Source organism: Scatophagus argus, chromosome 23 (assembly GCF_020382885.2).
Source record: "Scatophagus argus isolate fScaArg1 chromosome 23, fScaArg1.pri, whole genome shotgun sequence".
Taxonomy (NCBI): Eukaryota; Metazoa; Chordata; class Actinopteri; family Scatophagidae; genus Scatophagus; species Scatophagus argus.
The window spans coordinates 15,119,686-15,144,954 of NC_058515.1; the positions used below are offsets into that span (position 1 = coordinate 15,119,686).

At 42.8% G+C, this 25,269-nt stretch overlaps 2 protein-coding genes across 2 annotated transcripts; both read right to left on the minus strand.

Annotated features, from left to right (window-relative positions):
* Positions 1 to 3: 3 nt before the first annotated feature.
* On the minus strand, positions 4 to 25,204 carry LOC124055046. The gene is made up of 19 exons (XM_046381641.1): positions 23,757 to 25,204; positions 23,426 to 23,614; positions 22,529 to 23,322; positions 21,698 to 21,792; positions 20,861 to 20,957; positions 18,954 to 19,142; positions 18,652 to 18,850; positions 5,307 to 5,495; positions 5,005 to 5,203; positions 4,369 to 4,512; positions 3,135 to 3,216; positions 2,788 to 2,873; positions 2,227 to 2,448; positions 2,032 to 2,103; positions 1,403 to 1,514; positions 1,129 to 1,258; positions 472 to 715; positions 199 to 355; positions 4 to 101 (listed from the first exon to the last, which is right to left on the minus strand). The coding sequence occupies exons 11-19, from the start codon at positions 3,181 to 3,183 to the stop codon at positions 4 to 6; spliced, it is 1,170 nt and encodes a 389-aa protein (XP_046237597.1). The 5' UTR covers positions 3,184 to 3,216; positions 4,369 to 4,512; positions 5,005 to 5,203; positions 5,307 to 5,495; positions 18,652 to 18,850; positions 18,954 to 19,142; positions 20,861 to 20,957; positions 21,698 to 21,792; positions 22,529 to 23,322; positions 23,426 to 23,614; positions 23,757 to 25,204.
* On the minus strand, positions 8,349 to 18,115 carry LOC124054293 (alpha-tectorin-like). Its single transcript, XM_046380116.1, has 18 exons — positions 18,019 to 18,115; positions 16,754 to 16,835; positions 16,407 to 16,492; positions 15,846 to 16,067; positions 15,651 to 15,722; positions 15,022 to 15,133; positions 14,748 to 14,877; positions 14,106 to 14,334; positions 13,846 to 14,002; positions 13,615 to 13,705; positions 13,252 to 13,314; positions 12,769 to 12,968; positions 12,481 to 12,612; positions 12,137 to 12,324; positions 11,775 to 11,917; positions 11,446 to 11,691; positions 10,466 to 11,313; positions 8,349 to 10,366 (listed from the first exon to the last, which is right to left on the minus strand). Exons 2-17 carry the CDS (start codon positions 16,800 to 16,802, stop codon positions 11,046 to 11,048), a joined length of 2,388 nt encoding a protein of 795 aa, XP_046236072.1. The 5' UTR covers positions 16,803 to 16,835; positions 18,019 to 18,115; the 3' UTR covers positions 8,349 to 10,366; positions 10,466 to 11,045.
* Positions 25,205 to 25,269: the final 65 nt, after the last annotated feature.

Below are 25,269 nucleotides of genomic sequence, written 5' to 3' on the forward strand. Positions count from 1 at the left end.
CCCTCAAGTTGGCACATAAACCATCCACATGTGGAACTTGTCCAGTAGGTCCTGGACAGATTCAGGACAGAATGTGAGTCGGTTCAGTATCGACATTGAAACTAGATGAACACAGCAACTCATTAAGTGACAGCATAGTTTTTATTAATGATGCCCCAAATGTTCAGTTGCTTGTTTTCTCCAAAGTCATGCGTGTACCTCTGAAGCTGATCTGTGTGGTGTCGCCATCAAAGAAGACATAAGTGATGTAGTCTGAGAATGGCAGCTTCACAGTGATGCCAGTTTCTTTCTTCAAGAGCTCCACACCAAAGAAACTCTGAGGCGAGCTGCTGAGTGTCTGTGGTTCACCATTCAGCTGCACCAAAGCAAACAGACAACATGGAGGAAACATGGACTGAAACATCTCAAACATCAGCAACAACAGCAGTTCACCAGCATTAAGGTAATTTGGAAAACTGTAGAAAAACTTACCAGAACTATTCCACCTTGTTTCAGCACAATTAGGGCATTCTTCTCTGTCAGTCTCAGTGTCACGCTGTCCACAAAGCTCACATCTTTACGTCTGCGTTCCAGGAAGTTCGCTATGACTTGGAAGCCTGCAACTGATTGACTCGACATCAGAACGTACGCACACCGATCCGGGACAGAGTTAACTTGCCCATAGAAGTCGATGATGGCGGGGCCCGTCACAGTGCAGATGGGGTCAAGAATGCAGCTGATGGAGACGGAAAGAGACAGAGACAACAAGAGACAACATCGTCAGCAGCTGAATCACCATGAGCTGCTGCTGAGGGCTGCGGCCACCAGGGGGCCCTCAAACAAACTACAGGAGGGAAATCATCTGTTCATGACGCTTTACCAAAGTCAACATTTGGCTCAGTATTACAGGGACGTGTCTTACTGTTGTTACACAACACACCCGTTTAAAGCACTACCATTTGATTTCAGTAACCAGAGAGAAGGCACTGATTGTAAAAGTCTGTCTGCGTTCAGCTCTCACTGACTGAATCCCTGTGGTTCACGTCTACGTTCCTGCTGGGACTTTACTGGAGAACCTGCTAAAGAGGGGGTGAAACTTCCCCGATACCCTCACAGCTCTTCTTCTACATATGAAGCAGGCATATTTACTTGCCGTCTCCTGGACAACGCTCCAGGATTCCACATTCAGTGGGTGTGATGACTGCAGTCTGATTACAGATTACTTTGGTGCAGTTTGATGGTTCAGAGCTTATCACGTCACCAGGTCTGTACACAACACCTGTGAAGTGAAGGAAGGTTACAGCAGGTTAACATGTCATCAGTCACCAAACAGCAGCAAAAACAAAACCAGCGACATCAAAATGTGATGATTTCAATTTGAAGGGCCCCAAAGTAGACATGTGGAGCCAGTGGATTTGCCAACCTGATTCTCTGCATCCGCTGATGTCCAAGTATGTGTTTGTTTCTGGGGTGGACCCGGTATTGTTTATGTTTAGTGTCTCGACGGCGACGCCATCGACCTGAACGTCAAAGCTCTAGAAAGCAACAAACGCAACCAGTGTTGGTGTGACGGAGCAGAGAACACTGAATTCATTTGTTTGGATGAGAGCAGACAAATGACAAGTGTCTTAAATGATGCACTCTTGTGTTTTTAAACTGCAGACTTGAAGCTAAATGTCTCTGTCTTATGTTTGTCTTCTTGCCAAAAGCAGAAGGGACTCAAACCAGGAGAAGTTACGATGACACATGGATGGTGTGTAGAGATTTGATATGGAAATTATTCAGGTATCCTGCGTGTTTTGTGGACGAAAAAGACAATCCTGCTGAGAAATTGTGCAGTCTGTGTGCTGCCTTCAGTCCATTCGTGTCAGTGTAACTGGGCCAGTTTGCTGAGGGCTGATGGGTACCAGCAGGCTTTGGGCTTTGGTGGCTGTAAGTGTCTGTGCTGATACCACCACAGGGAGTCATCCTCCACACAACAGCATTTTTCTAACTTCATACACATACACCTGATATTCATATATGTGTGTGTTTCTGTGTGTGTGTACTCACATGTGAACCTGATGCTGTTGTGGATATGAGCAGAGCTGCTTCTGTGTTAAATTTACCAAAGTACAAATAAACCTGTGAAGAGTCAGCATGCGGACACCATCAACAATCAAGTTTCTGATGTGGTATCACATTTGTGTTGTTGAGTTTAAATCTGTTCATTTCATGTATGGAGTCATGACATGGAACAATACTCACATTGTCCCCATAGTCCCCTCTCACACTCAGCTCGCAAGTTAGACTCTCAGAAATGCTTGACAAACCGCTCAAGTATTGGTCTTCATCTCCTCCGTCTGCTTGTCCGCTGCCGTAGGAAATCGATGTTGATGTGGTTGGAGGCCCCACAACACAGTCCCCGCTGGACTCAGGGTCATAATAGCCAGTGAAACAGACTGCAAAATGTTGATCCGTCATGCTGATCTGTTAAGAGATACAACAAGTCAAGCAACAACCTTTAGACAGAAAGTGCTGACTCATGTAACACATGAGGTTTCAGTCAGAGCTCTTCCTCTGCTTCAGGATGCTTCATCAGTGGGTGTTAAGACACAGCGTCACTGCAGTGATGTTTATTCTGACACTAACTCTTGCATTAGTTCAGCATCAGTGAGCCTAGGCTGTGTATCATCATCATCATCACCATCATCAGGTCCCTGAAAACTCTACATTCATCATCTCTGGCAGAGCTGAAGAGTCACAGCTCAGCATCAGTAATGACAGTAAACACAAACAAAGGAAGATATTCTCAAGCATCCTACTTACATAGATGGTACTGTACGACTTTCCAAAGTATGGGAAGGCACATGAGCTGATGTCAAATTCTCTAAGAACATCAGCCTGCTGAGAACCTGGAGAAGATGAAGAACGAGAGACTCTCAGCTGGTTGGACAACAGGAAAGGCTGCACGTTCACAAAGGAATAAAATAGGGTTTGATACCCGGTCAGTCCAGATTTTACATATTCCATCATTAGTTACATGGGGAAATGTCTCCATTGTTAGTGTGCTTCATTCCAGAGATTATTTACTAATTTGTTATGTTCATTCAACTGAAGTCCCTCAACAGTTCTTGTGGGTGGAGTTTCACAATGGCTGACGTGTGTGTGCTTACGTGCCACCAGCCCAATAAGAGCAGACAGGAAGAGCAGGGGGCGGAGCATGTTGACGGAGGCCAACCAGCTGGAGAGCCTAAGCTGTGAGACACACAGTTGGACATTTTGGACACTGTTCCTTGCAAATGGAAAAATACACATCTTTAATGTACAAAAGAAGCTCTTGCAACTGGACACCACTTCTGATGTTATCCTCAAGGCTGCAACAAACTCTCTGTTTTGTCATTTAAGCAGTGGCTCACGACAGCCTGTGACATGTTGACATCATGTCACGTCCGTATTTTGTTGTTTTGAGCACCACCAGTGACGTACCCTCTTGTTCCATTATATTCAAGAGAAGGCAAATATCTCCAAAACTCAACTCACACCAAACCATCCAGACTGAGGAACACTCAGACAAAAGGATTATTTCCACATTTTATGAGTGATGGAAAATTCTTGTCAGTTATGAGACCAGGCCCTTGCTGTGACTTCAAAGAAAGAAAGAAATTACACTTCCTATTTTAAGTGTAAACCCAAATCCAATAAGTTGTGACGCTGTGCAAAACGTAAAGAGAAACAGAATGCAGTCATTCGCAAAGTGGTTTTACCAAGTGTTCCAGATCCCCTGCAGAAACATCCTTCAAACAAACTCGTGTGTTTTGTAACGCGGTGAACCTCGGCCCATCCTGAAGGACTGGGCCTTTTGACGACGTGTCTTTCACAGCCAATCCCGATCCTGTCACATGTTACCGCTGAACCCGTTTACCTGTGGACTCTTCCAAACACGTATTTTATTGAGCAGCACACAGTTTTCTCAGCCTGCTGTTGATCCTGCCTGAACTGCTTTGTTATTTTTTCCTATCAGGATTTCCAAACATGTCCTGGTTCCAGCTTCCAAACTGTGAGAATATGCGACCGTTCTTTCCCGGATGTTGCAAGTCAGTTGAAAAAGCTTTGGTTTTGGTCAGTCTTCTACAGCCCTAATACCAACGTTCTTCTCGGTTGGCAGCTTTTGGAGTAACAACTCCTGACTGAACCACTCAGTGATTGGCTGTCAGTGTGGTACAAAACACGCTCAGAGCTTCAGTTGGTGTTTTTTCTTTCTTCAGTGTCCGTTTTAGTCACTTTATTAGAGCTATGTTCCTCTCTTTCTTGTGTTTTGAGCGGTCCTGCTGTGTGTTTGAAGATGTGAGTATCGGTTGAGGTGTGCAGAGAAGAAGACACAGGTGAGGAGTGTGCAGGTTGTCTTACCCTCTGGAGGTGTGTTGGAGGACGAGGGTGATGAAGGTCTCTGAGGATTCTGCAGCTGGCGGACAGATTCGTCTGTTGCCTCTCCCTCTGTGCAGGATGCTGCTCCCTCTCTCATTTCCTCTCTTTTTATACTGCTGTTCACACCTGCAGAGGTAGCAGAGGTGAGGGAGGAGGTGGAGCCAACAATGACGATACCTGTTGTGCGTGACAGCGGTCCCACTGCTACAAAGACCCTGATCAGGCCTGGTACCTTGTATCTGTCCTGAGTGATCCCATCCTAAGTGGACAAACTTTTTTAGCTAATTAACATTTCTTTTTTTAAATCTAAGGTAACATGAAGTTCCTATCTGCTGATAGAGTATTGCTGTTTCTGTACAGTCTGTGTTTGCCTGAGCTGGAGATCTAAGTGACTACGACATGTTGCTCCTAAACAATGTACGCAATGTTCCCAGTCAAATTTGCACGAAGGTTTAAAATAATGATATTTATTACAGTACGCACCAACGTCATCACATGTACCCAGCAATTGTTGGCTGTACAATGTAGCTCATACCATAGCTATTATGCTGTGGGACGAAAGCCAGGAGATACCTGTGGTGGAATGTAACTGCACAATACCTTGAAAAGTTTCTATACCTTTAGTCAATGATGAGTCTCTCTCTCCAGGTCTCAATGTTCTGACAGGTCTCACTCAGTGAGTTTATAAGAGGTGTGTGCATAGTAATTGTGCGGTGTCTGAGACTGACAGTCACAGTTGGAGCCCGGTCTCCTTCTTGGGCATCAGATACTGGCTTTTGGGCACCATCCCTCACCCCCAGAGGGCTACCTTCTGCATCTGGATGAGACACAACATGCAATAATGTGCATTAGTATCAGACGATCACAGTACCTACATAATCAATGCAACATAGTTTACAAAACAAGGAAGTCCCAAGAACCCTGGATGTTGGTGTTGACTGATGGGTCACACACACGACTTTGACCCAGGAGAGCAGCGATTGAATCCATGTGAAAGGATGCACACGTCTTTTCCAAAACTTTGCCACAAAGTTTTTGTGTTTCAGCTGAATTCACGTGGCGTTTCATGTTTCTGTCTTTGGGCGTTGCCTGCAAACCCTCAGGGGTACCTGGATGACACACAGAAGAGCGTGACAGAGCATCATTTTGTGACGAGGTGGAATGACAAGCGTTGGTTGAGAACTGACATCTGAATTGACGGCTGAATAAACAATGGGAGGAGATGGGAGCAGTATGAGTTGATGATGCACCTGTGAGAGGAGGGACGAAAACTCTCAATGTGCTGATTATTGTCACAGGACAATTTCAACCTTAAGATGACTTCTTGGAACTGCAGATCACACTGCTTTGAACGCAGACAGTCCATTAAACGATCACATCCAAGCTCACACTAATCAACCATAGTCAAACCTCAGGTGAAGGCTAAATAGTCTGCTGTTTTAAACTTCCATTTGTAGCTAATGCAGTTAGGGGAGCCATGTCCTGTCCGACGTTTAGCACAGCCTTTGCGCTAGCATTTATTTTGCACTTTTTATGACACAATTTCAACTTACATACGGACACTTAATTTATTGAAAGAGGGAGGGGGGTCGTCCGTAAAGTGTGCTCTTTTTTGTTGTTGTGGAAATGGTCACCCTAATTTCAGAAGCAGTTTTTTGAAACATTTTGAACAACATTTTAGCGCAGTTATAATTGATGCTGATAATAATTTTAACCTAACACATAATTCAACAAATTTTGATAGAGACTATTGAGTCATATTTTGATTTTGGGAGTAGAAATGTGTTTCTCTTTATTATTGTTTATTATGGATGAATGCAGAGTTTTCACAGCGCTGTTGTGGCATTTGTGGTATTAAGGAAACCTGTTTGTCGGAAAATAAAACCTGAGTGACTGGTGAGTCAAGTGTTGAAGTGTTGTGTGTGTGTGTGTGTGTGTGGGGGGGGGGGGTGTTATTACTGGGGCCCAGAATTTGGTGCTACGCCCTGCTCCTGCACGTCAGATAAATAATATAACAAAGACCTTCAAAGATGCTGTCCTGCTCCTTGGGTCTAAACGAATGTCACAGCTGGATGGGTGCAGACCAGACTCCGAGGATAAGTGATCGGCATAGTGTGTGTTTATGGAACGCATTCAGGTGAAACAAGCACGCGAAAATTTTAAAATAGGTGGAACCGACCCAAATGAAGCTTAATTCCAAAGAAAAGACAGCCATGCTTAACATTCATGTACTACTAATTTCATTATTGATATTCTATTTCTTATGCTGTCACGTATTCTTGTCTCATATTTTGCTTCGCTCTGAAGGGCTTTTATCTTGAAACTACGAGCAGAGCTTCCGCTGGCTCCAACCGCGAACTACGGTACCAGAAAACAGAGACGATGAACGTAAGCGTAAGCAAATACATAAATAACGCTAAATGATTGTTTTAGCACGCTCAGAAGAGGCACAACGTTAGTGTTCATGGAATATTGTGCTGTTAATTTGTGTTTTATACTTAGCAATTTTAGAAGGTTACAACAGCTTCTAATACTTGCTAAGTTGAGTTTGTCAGTGTTAACCTACGGGAATGAGTGGTAAGCTAGGGTGATGCTTGAAGCTACATGCCCGTGTAGCTAATGTGTTTTTATTTGTGCTTTATGCTTCGCTCTCACGGTGGTTTGGAGACTTGCAATAAATCCTAAAATCATCAGTTCAAGTCTTTGACTATTTTCAGGGTGATGCTGTAAAGTCTTACTATTAAAAATATTATGTAGTTTATTGTTTGCTTAAAAAACATATAAAGTATGATTTCTGAAGTAATATCAAACAAAAACATACCCTTGTTTTAGTAAGACCAATGAAATGAATCAAACTTGGTATTTAAGTCATTTTGCCTTCCTGTCGCACGTCATTTGGCCTCCAACAGCAACTGACTGCCAAAGGGAAAGAAGAAGGTGAGTCAGTTTCTTTGAATATAATCTTCTTTGATGTAAAATTGCTCCACAGCCTCAAGTATGTTAATAATAATCCATATCCTGGTCTCTGTGCTTGTAAAGTGTTGCGCTCTGTTTCAGTGTAGACCTTCTTCTCAGTGTGTGAACGCTCAAGTCAACACCAATGCTAGCTAGGTAGTCAACGTTGCTATGGTAACTTTGCATCTTTACAGCCGTAAGTAATGCGCCCAGTTGATCGGCCAGCATCTGTCAGAGTTTCAGAGTATTTGAATAACTTGAGCACATAAAGTAAATACACAGAGGGCCTGAGGTTGTCAGTAACGTCGTGATTAATATCTGTGTGTGTTCAGCTGCTGATTTTGAGACACGTGTTTACACAGTGTTTCACAGTCACACTGAGCGTGATATGAAAAGAAGAAATAATGATGCACATGTGATATTATGGAAATAATTGATTATTTACTTTAATTAATTGATTAACGTTTTCACTCTTCATAAAGTGTGACTGTTCTTTTTGTATGCTTGTGTTTAGTTGTGGCTACAGACGCTCTTTCCACCTCCCTACATTCATATTGTGAATTCTTTGACCCTAACAATGGCATTGTGGTCTTGTTACCCCCCAGCTACAGAGACTGTTCATGGCATTTGTGAGATAAACCATATGTGATAAATCTTTAAAAGGTCCAGCCGAGATACAGCAGACAGGTAAGTTTACCTCACAGACGTTAAAATATTTTCTAACACTTGTGCCTCCACCGTGGCCTCGTCAGCTTGTTGCTGTATTGTCAGCACTTCCATCTCTCTTTTGCCCTAAAGGTATAAAAAGATAGATTTTACATATTGGAGAATTTTTGTTATTTTCTAACTGACAAAGTACGTCTTCATTTCTGTACAAAACCAGTATGCCTATTGGACTGGACGGCTGTGCTTTTGTTTTTTCTGATTAGGCTGATTCTGAGTGGTCATTGATGAACCACTGTGCTGCTCAAAGACCAGAAAGATTGTGACGAAGGAAATAAGAAAATACAGGCAGGGTCGGTAACACACACCACACGCATACTCACTTACATCATAAGTGATGGTTACTTCTGCATGACGTTTTTATGACCAGCATGCATTGCTTTGTTTCTATTGTCCCTTTAATGTGAGAAACACATTCGAGCACATTGTTAGCTTATGAGAAAAATGATCTTTTGGCTCCAAGATCATATAAGCATTTTGTTTTATTATTGTTGTTAAATTGTTTGGTGTAAATTGGGTAGATTTTATACCAGTTAAGTTCACCACCAACAACTCCATGAGCTTTAGGCCTCTTTAATAATAAATTGTGATCTACGGGGTTGAAAGCTTTTGACTATTCAATAAATACTCTAATTGTGATTTTTTTTTTTTTATGTGGATAAAACTATAACTCCTGAAATTCATATTGGTGGTCATACAGTAACTTCTTAATAAGTCTTTAACTCATCTGTTGTTTCCAGATGATGAGTTAAAGGGGCAACTTCCTGTCTCTGACGGGATATTTACTGCTCACCATTAATGTTCTTCAACGTGTTACAGGCAAGAGTCTGGAACCTTAGTCCATGAATCTGCAACAGACATGTCACCAATGCAATAACATAGTGTTAGCCTAGCATACATCCCGAGGTTGAATTGATGTCGATGTGGTTTCTGTTAGATTTTTAATAGGAACTTAAGGTCAGTAAACGTAAATGAGTTTAAAAGGTCGTCAAGAATTGCCCAAACTTTTCACAGAAAAATGATGAACTCAATGAAATGAGATAAAATGAATCAGGCTCATGGTTCTTCATTTTCCCACATGCACTTTATATGATATTTTGAGTTGATACAACAATAGTAACATTAAACAGTTGAAACACCAAAAGTCATCTCACCACAGACTGCAGATCTGGTCATTAGCAAACTCTCACAGAGGCTTCCTGTAAGGGTTTGATTCCTTCATTTATTTCATTAATTTTGTTGGCCAGTTTGACAGTTTGCCAAGTAATCACATCGTGTTGGGTTATGAAGAAAAGAAGCCACTTTGTGTTCATACTTCAGATTTTTTTCAACCAGTGATTGACATTTTCTTATTTATTTGGTAAAGTTGTCACGTACTGAGAAGGTCTTGTGTCTCGTCTTGTATTTGAAAACACTCTGGGAGTGACATCAGCATTCAGACTTGTGTTTTGAATGTAGGTACAGTGAAGGCACACAGATTCTCAAATGATCAGTGAATTTGTGCTTTGTTTAACTGAATTGACAGTTTTCTTTTACACCTGCCCGTAGAAAAGCTTCTCTTAACGTTCTCTTAATGTACGAAACTGAACTGAGGTGTTGAACTGATATCACAATTAGACATAAGCTGACCAAATCTGCTGCCACTGAAAAGAACAAAAAGTAAATATAAAGGACAATAAAGTTATGCTGTGGTGCCTCATATGCAGGTAACACTCCATGATTAATAATCATTAATAATTTTTAATAGCCACTGATTACAGTCATTAGAAGAAATATTGATATACTGTAGAAGGAGTTAAATGTTAAAAATGACTCCCACGTGTCCCCATAAACATTCCCTTCACCATATAATTTTTGATTACGTTTTCATACTTCAGAAAAACAAAAAGGTTAATATAAGAATGTTCTCTGGCTGCAGAACAATTATGGTAATAATGGCAACAAGCTTCTGTGAGATGTGGACGAACTGAAAAAAGGTGGTGCATTCAGTTTTTCTTGGTCTGCTGAAAACTGATGGATATGAAAATTCATCCCTCAAATGATCTTTACATGCTGTGTCAATAATGTGTAAACCAGACAGGAGGACACATCAACAGATTGTACTTTGAGATGCTCCATCAAAGAGAAGCTCAAGTTAGCTAGCATGACTTCACAGCAGTCAGACCTGATCTGTCGCTTCAGAAGACGTCTTTCTAAAACCAAAGGATTCTTGCAGCCAGACTTGGATCAGGATGAATCAAAAGTCAGATACCCTTGTGTGCGCCAACAGCCTGTCGGTCAGTTGGAGTCACCGTTTGACAGCCTGAGAAGACAAAACTGCGATTGATGTGTCCTCACCAAACCTGCAGCCTGATTAACACCATCATGTTTGACACCAGTCAGCAGCAGAGTTGTGTCTTACCTAATCAGTCCAGGCCATAGTGATGAAGGCAGATGCTTCGTCTACATATTCCAAGCTGGCAGATCTGCGTCTCCGATAACCTCCATTACAAGTCTAGATGTTAGAGAGAGAGAGACGGAGTCCAGACTTCAGAAGACCAACTCACATGCATTCATTCTGGACTGATGGTGCACCTGTTGTGTCAGAGTTCCTCAGTTTGATCGTGTACATGTTTAATACTGGAACACACAGCAGAGTAGTGTGTAGTGCTCTACTGTCAACGAGACAGAGGACTACTGCACAAGTTCTGCACTAAATTTATCATGTGGCTGCAGTGCCACCTGCAGGTTACACATCAGCAAATGTCTGGGACTAAATGGAATAAATGTGGTTCCAGCTGATTGTTCAAGAGGAATGCAGTTTATGTCAATGGGGTCACAACTGGAAGAACGGTCCAACTGTTGTTCTAACTGCTTGTTATGCAGATTGTTTGGGACATTTCAGCATTTATTTTGAAGTGGACAACAGAGGGGACAGGAAACAAGGAAAGACAGTAAAACAAATGTCCTCAGCAGGAACTCGGGGACGCTGTGACCACAGATTATTGTATGTGTGTGAACCAGCAGGCCAGCAGACGTCCTGTTCTAACTGTCCTCCAGTGACGAGCAGCTGGTTCATGAGTGTGTGGTGTGTTTGGGAGGCCCACCGGGGTACAGGTCTCTATGTCGTGGGCACACAGGTGGACTTGGCAGTGCAGGTACACTTCACCAGAGCTCCCAGTGAACTGGAACATGTGGAAGGAGAAGGAGGTGGATGTTCCCATTCCGTTTCCCTCCACCTCCACCGTCTGGTCAGCAGGGTTCGCACAGCTGCTCACAAACAGGAAAACTCATCACATCAGAACACACTTTGTTTTCAGGGAACAAAAATCACATCGATTACTGAATCCCTGATTCATCTGGACCAGCAGCGACCGGCTGCCATCTCTGTGTGAATCTCACCCATCTATGATCAGGTCGTGTCTCGGACTCGCACTGGGTGATTCCTGATCAGTTGCCCAGCAGGCGTCGGTCACCACAGAAAATAACCCGCCCTCCAGCCCCTCAGTGTCCAGCTCAGCCCAGACCTTCTGGTTCAACTGGACTTCAGTGCCCGACTCCACAGCTTGTGTGAGGCCAGCGTTGGTGTAGGCCTTCATGGTCAGATTGTAATTCCAAGATCCAGATGTGATCTGCTGGACTACAGAGCTGCAGAGTGCACACACTTCAGCTGCCTTAAACTCACAAACACCCTCACAAGCTTCACAACAAAGTTTACAGCCACTGCTCACCTCTCTCTGACTCTGAAGGACATAGTTTTGATGTCTGGCTGAGCAAAGACGCAGGAGAAGTCGATGTTAACTTGGTTGTTGCGAATGATGACGTCAGAGGAGCTGGTGATGGTGTTCTTGTAGATCAGTTGGCTGTTGTTTGCCTACAGGAACACAGGATTCAGATGTCGTTATGGCACAAGTTCCTCATGACTGTTTACGTGTTGACTGGCTAGAGGAAGCTTCAGGAGATGGCCAACATAACTAGGAATTAAGGAGGTGAAGTCAAACCCGCAGGAAGGTCCCAAACTAGAAAACAGCAGGAGAAGCTCAGCAGATTTGGCTGCTTGTTGAGAGTGAACACATGGAGGACAAAAACCCACCGTGACCACGGCCCCACAGGTGTTGCTGCTGTTGAAGCTGAAGGTCACCATGTGGGTCAGCTCGTCTGTCTCACCCCTGCAGGTCTCATCATTGAGATGTAATGCTGTGTAGTCAAAGCCTTTTTCCTCCAGGAGACACCCGACCAGAGTAACTGAAGCAGAGGTCTGGTCGCAGACCATTGGCTCACCTGAACATCCAGCAGCACAAATGAGGGACATGAATACATATAAGAAACATCTAGAACACACCGAGTGCTGAAGGTTCGTTATCAGCAGCTCTCATGAACCTTCTGAGAAAACCGTCCTCCCTCTGAGCATCAGGACTCTGCACAAGTCTGTCGTACCATAAGAGTCTGTCGATCTGTACGGGGAGGCAAAAATGGCGCGACAGAAGCAGGCGGGTTCACCACCGACTGTCTGAGCACAGAACTCGTGGTCACTGCAGATCCTGTCCTGACAGAAGACCTGAGGGGAGGCTGACGGACAGAGAGAGAGAGAGAGAGAGAGAGAGAGAGAGAGACATGTCAGGAATAATGAGGAACAATCAAATGAATTCAGTTCAAGTGTAAACTCTGTTAATGTGTTTGCTTTGGCTGCTTCACTGAACTGAACTGAAGTGAGAGAAGTCTTACAGCAGCCCGTTTCTGTCCTCCAGTCCAGTGTGTCGTTGCTCCGCAGGCTGCAGGCTCTGGCGTAGGCCTCCATGAACTGACAGTAGAGACCGTCCACGTCAGGATAACTGCACAAAGTGTCGGCGCAGGCGGTTATGTAGGGCGTTGGGTCGGTGTGGCTGTGACAGGAACTGAAGATCGTCTCATTCAGGAGACCACAGCTGTTCCACACATGTGAAGAGACAGAGTGACAGATGGAAGGATGAAGCCCAGTGTTGTGTTATGTTCTATAACTGGGAAGCTGTTGAAGCTTCATGTCACACAGATTCCTGTTCACACTGAATGTGATCAGTTGTGTTCCCAAAATGAAAAGATGAGTAATGTGAGCTCAGGTGAGTTTATCTTTCATCCCTCCTCACATCACATGACATTAAACATGTGATGTAACGTGTCATTAACCACAGAGATGACAGCACCCTGCAGAGAGACGTTTCATCTGCTCACCGTTCAGTCATGTCTTCACAGTCGATGGTGCTGTCCACAGTGTCGTTGTGCTCCACATCACAGCTAGAGGGCGACACACAACACAAAGTCAGCACGGTTCTCCTGCTCTGACTTGTTCACATGAACACAAAACACTGAGTGTTATGGGCCCAAGCAAAGATACATTTAGGCTTTGTGTCTCTGCTTCAGTCCACAAGTCAAACAGCTGAGGGAACTTTCTTCTTCTTCACACAAACATACAGAACATTTAAAAGTGAAGCTGTGCAACAGATTTTTTAAGGGACTTTGTTCCAAAATCAAACTACAGAGTACACTGGAACCCTTTCATCAACAGTATTCAGATGGTTTTGACTGAGGTCTTACTCTCTGGCCTCGATGTAAGGGAACTTCATATGTTCAACATCCCCGGGGTAAGCACACAACCCAATCCTGTATGGATCTTGTCCAGCAGGTCCTGGACAGATTCAGGACAGAATGTGAGTCAAACCAGCATCAAAATCGAATCTAGACAGACACAGCAACTCATTAAGTGACTGCGGAGTTTCCATTCGCAAAGCCCTAAAATTTCAGTGACTTGTTTTGTTCCGAGTGTACCTGTGATGCTCATCTGTGCCTTGTGGCCATCAAAGAAGAGGTGAGTGACGACCTCATACTCCGTGGACTTGACAGTGATTCCAGTTTCGTTCTTAGAGAGCTCCACAATGTCAACCATATAAGCTGAGCTATTAAGGGTCAGCAGTTCGCCATTCACCTGCATCGGGACAAACATATCTGCTTTTCCAGTAACAAACAGAGTTCACTCATTTTAAAGCTGCTGCCCAGCTGAAACATAACAGCAGCTGTGGGTAACTTACCAGAACTCTCCCATCCTGTTTCAGGACAATAACAGAGTCTTCCGTCCACAAAGTCAAACTGTCCAGAAAGTTCACATCTTTACGACGGCGTTCCGGGAAGTTCGCAAAGATTGCTACATCATAGCCTGCCAGTAGAATATATCCACACCGATCCGGGACAGAGTTAACTTGCCCAAAAAAGTTGATGATGGCGGGGCCCGTCACAGTGCAGATGGGGTCAAGAATGCAGCTGATGGAGACGGAAAGAGACAGAGACAACAAGAGACAACATCGTCAGCAGCTGAATCCCCATGAGCTGCTGCTGAGGGCTGCGGCCACCAGGGGGCCCTCAAACAAACTACAGGAGGGAGATCATCTGTTCATGACGCTTTACCAAAGTCAACATTTGGCTCAGTATTACAGGGACGTGTCTTACTGTTGTTACACAACACACCCGTTTAAAGCACTACCATTTGATTTCAGTAACCAGAGAGAAGGCACTGATTGTAAAAGTCTGTCTGCGTTCAGCTCTCACTGACTGAATCCCTGTGGTTCACGTCTACGTTCCTGCTGGGACTTTACTGGAGAACCTGCTAAAGAGGGGGTGAAACTTCCCCGATACCCTCACAGCTCTTCTTCTACATATGAAGCAGGCATATTTACTTGCCGTCTCCTGGACAACGCTCCAGGATTCCACATTCAGTGGGTGTGATGACTGCAGTCTGATTACAGATTACTTTGGTGCAGTTTGATGGTTCAGAGCTTATCACGTCACCAGGTCTGTACACAACACCTGTGAAGTGAAGGAAGGTTACAGCAGGTTAACATGTCATCAGTCACCAAACAGCAGCAAAAACAAAACCAGCGACATCAAAATATGATGATTTCAATTTGAAGGGCCCCAAAGTAGACATGTGGAGCCAGTGGATTTGCCAACCTGATTCTCTGCATCCGCTGATGTCCAAGTATTTGTTGATTTCTAGGATGGACCCGGTATTGTTTATGTTTAGTGTCTCGACGGTGACGCCATTGATCTGAACGTCAAAGCTCTAGAAAGCAACAAACGCAACCAGTGTTGGTGTGACAGAGCAGAGAACACTGAATTCATTTGTTTGGATGAGAGCAGACAAATGACAAGTGTCTTAAATGATGCACTCTTGTGTTTTTAAACTGCAGACTTGAAGCTAAATGTCTCTGTCTTATGTTTGTCTTCTTGCCAAAAGCAGAAGGGACTCAAACCAGGAGAAGTTACGATGACACATGGATGGTGTGTAGAGATTTGATATGGAAATTATTCAGGTATCCTGCGTGTTTTGTGGACGAAAAAGACAATCCTGCTGAGAAATTGTGCAGTCTGTGTGCTGCCTTCAGTCCATTCGTGTCAGTGTAACTGGGCCAGTTTGCTGAGGGCTGATGGGTACCAGCAGTCTTTGGGCTTTGGTGGCTGTAAGTGTCTGTGCTGATACCACCACAGGGAGTCATCCTCCACACAACAGCATTTTTCTAACTTCATACACATACACCTGATATTCATATATGTGTGTGTTTCTGTGTGTGTGTACTCACATGTGAACCTGATGCTGTTGTGGATATGAGCAGAGCTGCTTCTGTGTTAAATTTACCAAAGTACAAATAAACCTGTGAAGAGTCAGCATGCGGACACCATCAACAATCAAGTTTCTGATGTGGTATCACATTTGTGTTGTTGAGTTTAAATCTGTTCATTTCATGTATGGAGTCATGACATGGAACAATACTCACATTGTCCCCATAGTCCCCTCTCACACTCAGCTCGCAAGTTAGACTCTCAGAAATGCTTGACAAACCGCTCAAGTATTTGTTTTCATCTCCCTGGTTTGCTTGTCTGCTGCTGTAGGAAAACGATGTTGATGTGGTTGGAGGCCCCACAACACAGTCCCCGCTGGACTGAGGGTCATAATAGCCAGTGAAACAGACTGCAAAATGTTGATCCGTCATGCTGATCTGTTAAGAGATACAACAAGTCAAGCAACAACCTTTAGACAGAAAGTGCTGACTCATGTAACACATGAGGTTTCAGTCAGAGCTCTTCCTCTGCTTCAGGATGCTTCATCAGTGGGTGTTAAGACACAGCGTCACTGCAGTGATGTTTATTCTGACACTAACTCTTGCATTAGTTCAGCATCAGTGAGCCTAGGCTGTGTATCATCATCATCATCACCATCATCAGGTCCCTGAAAACTCTACATTCATCATCTCTGGCAGAGCTGAAGAGTCACAGCTCAGCATCAGTAATGACAGTAAACACAAACAAAGGAAGATATTCTCAAGCATCCTACTTACATAGATGGTACTGTACGACTTTCCAAAGTATGGGAAGGCACATGAGCTGATGTCAAATTCTCTAAGAACATCAGCCTGCTGAGAACCTGGAGAAGATGAAGAACGAGAGACTCTCAGCTGGTTGGACAACAGGAAAGGCTGCACGTTCACAAAGGAATAAAATAGGGTTTGATACCCGGTCAGTCCAGATTTTACATATTCCATCATTAGTTACATGGGGAAATGTCTCCATTGTTAGTGTGCTTCATTCCAGAGATTATTTACTAATTTGTTATGTTCATTCAACTGAAGTCCCTCAACAGTTCTTGTGGGTGGAGTTTCACAATGGCTGACGTGTGTGTGCTTACGTGCCACCAGCCCAATAAGAGCCGACAGGAAGAGCAGGGGGCGGAGCATGTTGACGGAGGCCAACCAGCTGGAGAGCCTAAGCTGTGAGACACACAGTTGGACATTTTGGACACTGTTCCTTGCAAATGGAAAATGAAGCCCAGTCCTTTTACATTGTTCATACACATCTTTAATGTACAAAAGAAGATCAGCTTTTGCAACTGGACACCACTTCTGATGTTATCCTCAAGGCTGCAACAAACTCTCTGTTTTGTCATTTAAGCAGTGGCTCACGACAGCCTGTGACATGTTGACATCATGTCACGTCCGTATTTTGTTGTTTTGAGCACCACCAGTGACGTACCCTCTTGTTCCATTATATTCAAGAGAAGGCAAATATCTCCAAAACTCAACTCACACCAAACCATCCAGACTGAGGAACACTCAGACAAAAGGATTATTTCCACATTTTATGAGTGATGGAAAATTCTTGTCAGTTATGAGACCAGGCCCTTGCTGTGACTTCAAGGAAAGAAAGAAATTACACTTCCTATTTTAAGTGTAAACCCAAATCCAATAAGTTGTGACGCTGTGCAAAACGTAAAGAGAAACAGAATGCAGTCATTCGCAAAGTGGTTTTACCAAGTGTTCCAGATCCCCTGCAGAAACATCCTTCAAACAAACTCGTGTGTTTTGTAACGCGGTGAACCTCAGCCCATCCTGAAGGACTGGGCCTTTTGACGACGTGTCTTTCACAGCCAATCCCGATCCTGTCACCTGTTACCGCTGAACCCGTTTACCTGTGGACTCTTCCAAACACGTATTTTATTGAGCAGCACACAGTTTTCTCAGCCTGCTGTTGATCCTGCCTGAACTACTTTGTTATTTTTTCCTATCAGGATTTCCAAACATGTCCTGGTTCCAGCTTCCAAACTGTGAGAATATGCGACCGTTCTTTCCCGGATGTTGCAAGTCAGTTGAAAAAGCTTTGGTTTTGGTCAGTCTTCTACAGCCCTAATACCAACGTTCTTCTCGGTTGTCAGCTTTTGGAGTAACAACTCCTGACTGAACCACTCAGTGATTGGCTGTCAGTGTGGTACAAAACACGCTCAGAGCTTCAGTTGGTGTTTTTTCTTTCTTCAGTGTCCGTTTTAGTCACTTTATTAGAGCTATGTTCCTCTCTTTCCTGTGTTTTGAGCGGTCCTGCTGTGTGTTTGAAGATGTGAGTATCGGTTGAGGTGTGCAGAGAAGAAGACACAGGTGAGGAGTGTGCAGGTTGTCTTACCCTCTGGAGGTGTGTTGGAGGACGAGGGTGATGAAGGTCTCTGAGGATTCTGCAGCTGGCGGACAGATTCGTCTGTTGCCTCTCCCTCTGTGCAGGATGCTGCTCCCTCTCTCATTTCCTCTCTTTTTATACTGCTGTTCACACCTGCAGAGGTAGCAGAGGTGAGGGAGGAGGTGGAGCCAACAGTGACGATACCTGTTGTGCGTGACAGCGGTCCCACTGCTACAAAGACCCTGATCAGGCCTGGTACCTTGTATCTGTCCTGAGTGATCCCATCCTAAGTGGACAAACTTTTTTAGCTAATTAACATTTCTTTTTTTAAATCTAAGGTAACATGAAGTTCCTATCTGCTGATAGAGTATTGCTGTTTCTGTACAGTCTGTGTTTGCCTGAGCTGGAGATCTAAGTGACTACGACATGTTGCTCCTAAACAATGTATGCAATCCTCCCAGTCAAAGTTGCACGAAGGTATAAAATAATGATGTTAATTACAATAAACACCAACGTCATCACATGTACCCAGCAAATGTTGGCTGTACAATATATCTCATATCATAGCTATTATGCTGTGGGACGAAAGGCAGCAGATACCTGTGGTGGAATGTAACTGCATACCTTGAAAAGTTTCTATACCTTTAGTGAATGATGAGTCTCTCTCTCCAGGTCTCAATGTTCTGACAGGTCTCACTCAGTGAGTTTATAAGAAGTGTGTGCATAGTAATTGTGCGGTGTCTGAGACTGACAGTCACAGTTGGAGCCCGGTCTCCTTCTTGGGCATCAGATACTGGCTTTTGGGCACCATCCCTCACCCCCAGAGGGCTACCTTCTGCATCTGGATGAGACACAACATGCACAAATGTGCATTAGTATCAGACGATCACAGTACCTACATAATCAATGCAACATAGTTTACAAAACAAGGAAGTCCCAAGAACCCTGGATGTTGGTGTTGACTGATGGGTCACACACACGACTTTGACCCAGGAGAGCAGCGATCGAATCCATGTGAAAGGATGCACACGTCTTTTCCAAAACTTTGCCACAAAGTTTTTGTGTTTCAGCTGAATTCACGTGGCGTTTCATGTTTCTGTCTTTGGGCGTTGCCTGCAAACCCTCAGGGGTACCTGGATGACACACAGAAGAGCGTGACAGAGCATCATTTTGTGACCAGGTGGAATGACAAGCGTTGGTTGAGAACTGACATCTGAATTGACGGCTGAATGAACAATGGGAGGAGATGGGAGCAGTATGAGTTGATGATGCACCTGTGAGAGGAGGGACGAAAACTCTCAATGTGCTGATTATTGTCACAGGACAATTTCAACCTTAAGATGACTTCTTGGAACTGCAGATCACACTGCTTTGAACGCAGACAGTCCATTAAACGATCACATCCAAGCTCACACTAATCAACCATAGTCAAACCTCAGGTGAAGGCTAAATAGTCTGCTGTTTTAAACTTCCATTTGTAGCTAATGCAGTTAGGGGAGCCATGTCCTGTCCGACGTTTAGCACAGCCTTTGCGCTAGCATTTATTTTGCACTTTTTATGACACAATTTCAACTTACATACGGACACTTAATTTATTGAAAGAGGGAGGGGGGTCGGCCGTAAAGTGTGCTCTTTTTTGTTGTTGTGGAAATGGTCACCCTAATTTCAGAAGCAGTTTTTTGAAACATTTTGAACAACATTTTAGCGCAGTTATAATTGATGCTGATAATAATTTTAACCTAACACATAATTCAACAAATTTTGATAGAGACTATTGAGTCATATTTTGATTTTGGGAGTAGAAATGTGTTTCTCTTTATTATTGTTTATTATGGATGAATGCAGAGTTTTCACAGCGCTGTTGTGGCATTTGTGGTATTAAGGAAACCTGTTTGTCAGAAAATAAAACCTGAGTGACTGGTGAGTCAAGTGTTGAAGTGTTGTGTGTGTGTGTGTGTGTGTGTGTGTGTGGGGGGGGGGTGTTATTACTGGGGCCCAGAATTTGGTGCTACGCCCTGCTCCTGCACGTCAGATAAATAATATAACAAAGACCTTCAAAGATGCTGTCCTGCTCCTTGGGTCTAAACGAATGTCACAGCTGGATGGGTGCAGACCAGACCCCGAGGATAAGTGATCGGCATAGTGTGTGTTTATGGAACGCATTCAGGTGAAACAAGCACGCGAAAATTTTAAAATAGGTGGAACCGACCCAAATGAAGCTTAATTCCAAAGAAAAGACAGCCATGCTTAACATTCATGTACTACTAATTTCATTATTGATATTCTATTTCTTATGCTGTCACGTATTCTTGTCTCATATTTTGCTTCGCTCTGAAGGGCTTTTATCTTGAAACTACGAGCAGAGCTTCCGCTGGCTCCAACCGCGAACTACGGTACCAGAAAACAGAGACGATGAACGTAAGCGTAAGCAAATACATAAATAACGCTAAATGATTGTTTTAGCGCGCTCAGAAGAGGCACAACGTTAGTGTTCATGGAATATTGTACTGTTAATTTGTGTTTTATACTTAGCAATTTTAGAAGGTTACAACAGCTTCTAATACTTGCTAAGTTGAGTTTGTCAGTGTTAACCTACGGGAATGTGTGGTAAGCTAGGGTGATGCTTGAAGCTACATGCCCGTGTAGCTAATGTATTTTTATTTGTGCTTTATGCTTAGCTCTCACGGTGGTTTGGAGACTTGCAATAAATCCTAAAATCATCAGTTCAAGTCTATGACTATTTTCAGGGTGATGCTGTAAGGTCTTACTATTAAAAATATTATGTAGTTTATTGTTTGCTTAAAAAACATATAAAGTATGATTTCTGAAGTAATATCAAACAAAAACATACCCTTGTTTTAGTAAGACCAATGAAATGAATCAAACTTGGTATTTTAAAGTCATTTTGCCTTCCTGTCGCACGTCATTTGGCCTCCAACAGCAACTGACTGCCAAAGGGAAAGAAGAAGGTGAGTCAGTTTCTTTGAATATAATCTTCTTTGATGTAAAATTGCTCCACAGCCTCAAGTATGTTAATAATAATCCATATCCTGGTCTCTGTGCTTGTAAAGTGTTGCGCTCTGTTTCAGTGTAGACCTTCTTCTCAGTGTGTGAACGCTCAAGTCAACACCAATGCTAGCTAGGTAGTCAACGTTGCTATGGTAACTTTGCATCTTTACAGCCGTAAGTAATGCGCCCAGTTGATCGGCCAGCATCTGTCAGAGTTTCAGAGTATTTGAATAACTTGAGCACATAAAGTAAATACACAGAGGGCCTGAGGTTGTCAGTAACGTCGTGATTAATATCTGTGTGTGTTCAGCTGCTGATTTTGAGACACGTGTTTACACAGTGTTTCACAGTCATAGTCACAGTCACTGATATGAAAAGAAGAAATAATGATGCACATGTGATATTATGGAAATAATTGATTATTTACTTTAATTAATTGATTAACGTTTTCACTCTTCATAAAGTGTGACTGTTCTTTTTGTATGCTTGTGTTTAGTTATGGCTACAGACGCTCTTTCCACCTCCCTACATTCATATTGTGAATTCTTTGACCCTAACAATGGCATTGTGGTCTTGTGACCCCCCAGCTACAGAGACTGTTCATGGCATTTGTGAGATAAACCATATGTGATAAATCTTTAAAAGGTCCAGCCGAGATACAGCAGACAGGTAAGTTTACCTCACAGACGTTAAAATATTTTCTAACACTTGTGCCTCCACCGTGGCCTCGTCAGCTTGTTGCTGTAGTGTCAGCACTTCCATCTCTCTTTTGCCCTAAAGGTATAAAAAGATAGATTTTACATATTGGTGAATTTTTGTTATTTTTTAACTGACAAAGTACGTCTTCATTTCTGTACAAAACCAGTATGCCTATTGGACTGGACGGCTGTGCTTTTGTTTTTTCTGATTAGGCTGATTCTGAGTGGTCATTGATGAACCACTGTGCTGCTCAAAGACCAGAAAGATTGTGACGAAGGAAATAAGAAAATACAGGCAGGGTCGGTAACACACACCACACGCATACTCCTCCAGGTTCATAAGTGATGGTTACTTCTGCATGACGTTTTTATGACCAGCATGCATTGCTTTGTTTCTATTGTCCCTTTAATGTGAGAAACACATTCGAGCACATTGTTAGCTTATGAGAAAAATGATCTTTTGGCTCCAAGATCATATAAGCATTATTTTTTATTATTGTTGTTAAATTGTTTGGTGTAAATTGGGTAGATTTTATAAGTTATAAGTTTTATAAGTTAAGTTCACGACCAATGACTCCATGAGTTTTAGGCCTCTTTAATAATAAATTGTGATCTACGCCGTTGAAAGCTTTTGACAATTCAATAAATACTCCAATTGTGATTTTTTTTTTGTGTGGATAAAGCTATAACTCCTGAAATTCATATTGGTGGTCATACAGTAACTTCTTATTAAGTCTTCAACTCATCTGTTGTTTCCAGATGATGAGTTAAAGGGGCAACTTCCTGTCTCTGACGGGATATTTACTGCTCACCATTAATGTTCTTCAACGTGTTACAGGCAAGAGTCTGGAACCTTAGTCCATGAATCTGCAACAGACATGTCACCAATGCAATAACATAGTGTTAGCCTAGCATACATCCCGAGGTTGAATTGATGTCGATGTGGTTTCTGTTAGATTTTTAATAGGAACTTAAGGTCAGTAAACGTAAATGAGTTTAAAAGGTCGTCAAGAATTGCCCAAACTTTTCACAGAAAAATGATGAACTCAATGAAATGAGATAAAATGAATCAGGCTCATGGTTCTTCATTTTCCCACATGCACTTTATATGATATTTTGAGTTGATACAACAATAGTAACATTAAACAGTTGAAACACCAAAAGTCATCTCACCACAGACTGCAGATCTGGTCATTACGCAATCTGGTCATTATGCAATCCTCCCAGTCAAAGTTGCACGAAGGTATAAAATAATGATGTTAATTACAATAAACACCAACGTCATCACATGTACCCAGCAAATGTTGGCTGTACAATGTATCTCATATCATAGCTATTATGCTGTGGGACGAAAGGCAGCAGATAACTGTGGTGGAATGTAACTGCATACCTTGAAAAGTTTCTATACCTTTAGTGAATGATGAGTCTCTCTCTCCAGGTCTCAATGTTCTGACAGGTCTCACTCAGTGAGTTTATAAGAAGTGTGTGCATAGTAATTGTGCGGTGTCTGAGACTGACAGTCACAGTTGGAACCAGGTCTCCTTCTTGGGCATCAGATACTGGCTTTTGGGCACCTCCCTCACCCCCAGAGGGCTACCTTCTGCATCTGGATGAGACACAACATGCAATAATGTGCATTAGTATCAGACGATCACAGTAACTACACAATCAATGCAACATAGTTTACAAAACAAGGAAGTCCCAAGAACCCTGGATGTTGGTGTTGACTGATGGGTCACACACACGACTTTGACCCAGGAGAGCAGCGATCGAATCCATGTGAAAGGATGCACACGTCTTTTCCAAAACTTTGCCACAAAGTTTTTGTGTTTCAGCTGAATTCACGTGGCGTTTCATGTTTCTGTCTTTGGGCGTTGCCTGCAAACCCTCAGGGGTACCTGGATGACACACAGAAGAGCGTGACAGAGCATCATTTTGTGACCAGGTGGAATGAGAAGGTGTTGGTTGAGAACTGACATCTGAATTGACGGCTGAATGAACAATGGGAGGAGATGGGAGCAGTATGAGTTGATGATGCACCTGTGAGAGGAGGGACGAAAACTCTCGATGTGCTGATTATTGTCACAGGACAATTTCAACCTTAAGATGACTTCTTGGAACTGCAGATCACACTGCTTTAAACGCAGACAGTCCATTAAACGATCACATCCAAGCTCACACTAAATTGCCCAAACTTTTCACAGAAAAATGATGAACTCAATGAAATGAGATAAAATGAATCAGACTCATGGTTCTTCATTTTCCCACATGCACTTTATATGATATTTTGAGTTGATACAACAATAGTAACATTAAACAGTTGAAACACCAAAAGTCATCTCACCACAGACTGCAGATCTGGTCATTAGCAAACTCTCACAGAGGCTTCCTGTAAGGGTTTGATTCCTTCATTTATTTCATTAATTTTGTTGGCCAGTTTGACAGTTTGCCAAGTAATCACATCATGTTGGGTTATGAAGAAAAGAAGCCACTTTGTGTTCATACTTCAGATTTTTTTCAACCAGTGATTGACATTTTCTTATTTATTTGGTAAAGTTGTCACGTACTGAGAAGGTCTTGTGTCTCGTCTTGTATTTGAAAACACTCTGGGAGTGACATCAGCATTCAGACTTGTGTTTTGAATGTAGGTACAGTGAAGGCACACAGATTCTCAAATGATCAGTGAATTTGTGCTTTGTTTAACTGAATTGACAGTTTTCTTTTACACCTGCCCGTAGAAAAGCTTCTCTTAACGTTCTCTTAATGTACGAAACTGAACTGAGGTGTTGAACTGATATCACAATTAGACATAAGCTGACCAAATCTGCTGCCACTGAAAAGAACAAAAAGTAAATATAAAGGACAATGAAGTTATACTGTGGTGCCTCATATGCAGGTAACACTCCATGATTAATAATCATTAATAATCTTTAATAGCCACTGATTACAGTCATTAGAAGAAATATTGATATACTGTAGAAGGAGTTAAATGTTAAAAATGACTCCCACGTGTCCCCATAAACATTCCCTTCACCATATAATTTTTGATTACGTTTTCATACTTTAGAAAAACAAAAAGGTTAATATAAGAATGTTCTCTGGCTGCAGAACAATTATGGTAATAATGGCAACAAGCTTCTGTGAGATGTGGACGAACTGAAAAAAGGTGGTGCATTCAGTTTTTCTTGGTCTGCTGAAAACTGATGGATATGAAAATTCATCCCTCAAATGATCTTTACATGCTGTGTCAATAATGTGTAAACCAGACAGGAGGACACATCAACAGATTGTACTTTGAGATGCTCCATCAAAGAGAAGCTCAAGTTAGCTAGCATGACTTCACAGCAGTCAGACCTGATCTGTCGCTTCAGAAGACGTCTTTCTAAAACCAAAGGATTCTTGCAGCCAGACTTGGATCAGGATGAATCAAAAGTCAGATACCCTTGTGTGCGCCAACAGCCTGTCGGTCAGTTGGAGTCACCTTTGACAACCTGAGAAGACAAAACTGCGATTGATGTGTCGTCTCCAAACCTGCAGCCTGATTAACACCATC

Excerpts from the sequence above, each read along its gene's own strand:
- LOC124055046 (XM_046381641.1), bottom strand. The coding sequence starts at position 3,183 with ATGCTCCGCCCCCTGCTCTTCCTGTCTGCTCTTATTGGGCTGGTGGCA. Across the intron at positions 2,449-2,787 it reads AGTCGTACAGTACCATCTAT|ATCAGCATGACGGATCAACA; the intron begins GTAAGTAGGATG and ends ATCTCTTAACAG. Across the intron at positions 716-1,128 it reads CGTTGTCCAGGAGACGGCAA|CTGCATTCTTGACCCCATCT; the intron begins GTAAATATGCCT and ends CGTCTCCATCAG.
- LOC124054293 (XM_046380116.1), bottom strand. The coding sequence starts at position 16,802 with ATGCTCCGCCCCCTGCTCTTCCTGTCGGCTCTTATTGGGCTGGTGGCA. Across the intron at positions 13,315-13,614 it reads CCTTACATCGAGGCCAGAGA|CTGTGATGTGGAGCACAACG; the intron begins GTAAGACCTCAG and ends GTCGCCCTCTAG. Across the intron at positions 12,325-12,480 it reads CAGATCGACAGACTCTTATG|GTGAGCCAATGGTCTGCGAC; the intron begins GTACGACAGACT and ends CTGGATGTTCAG.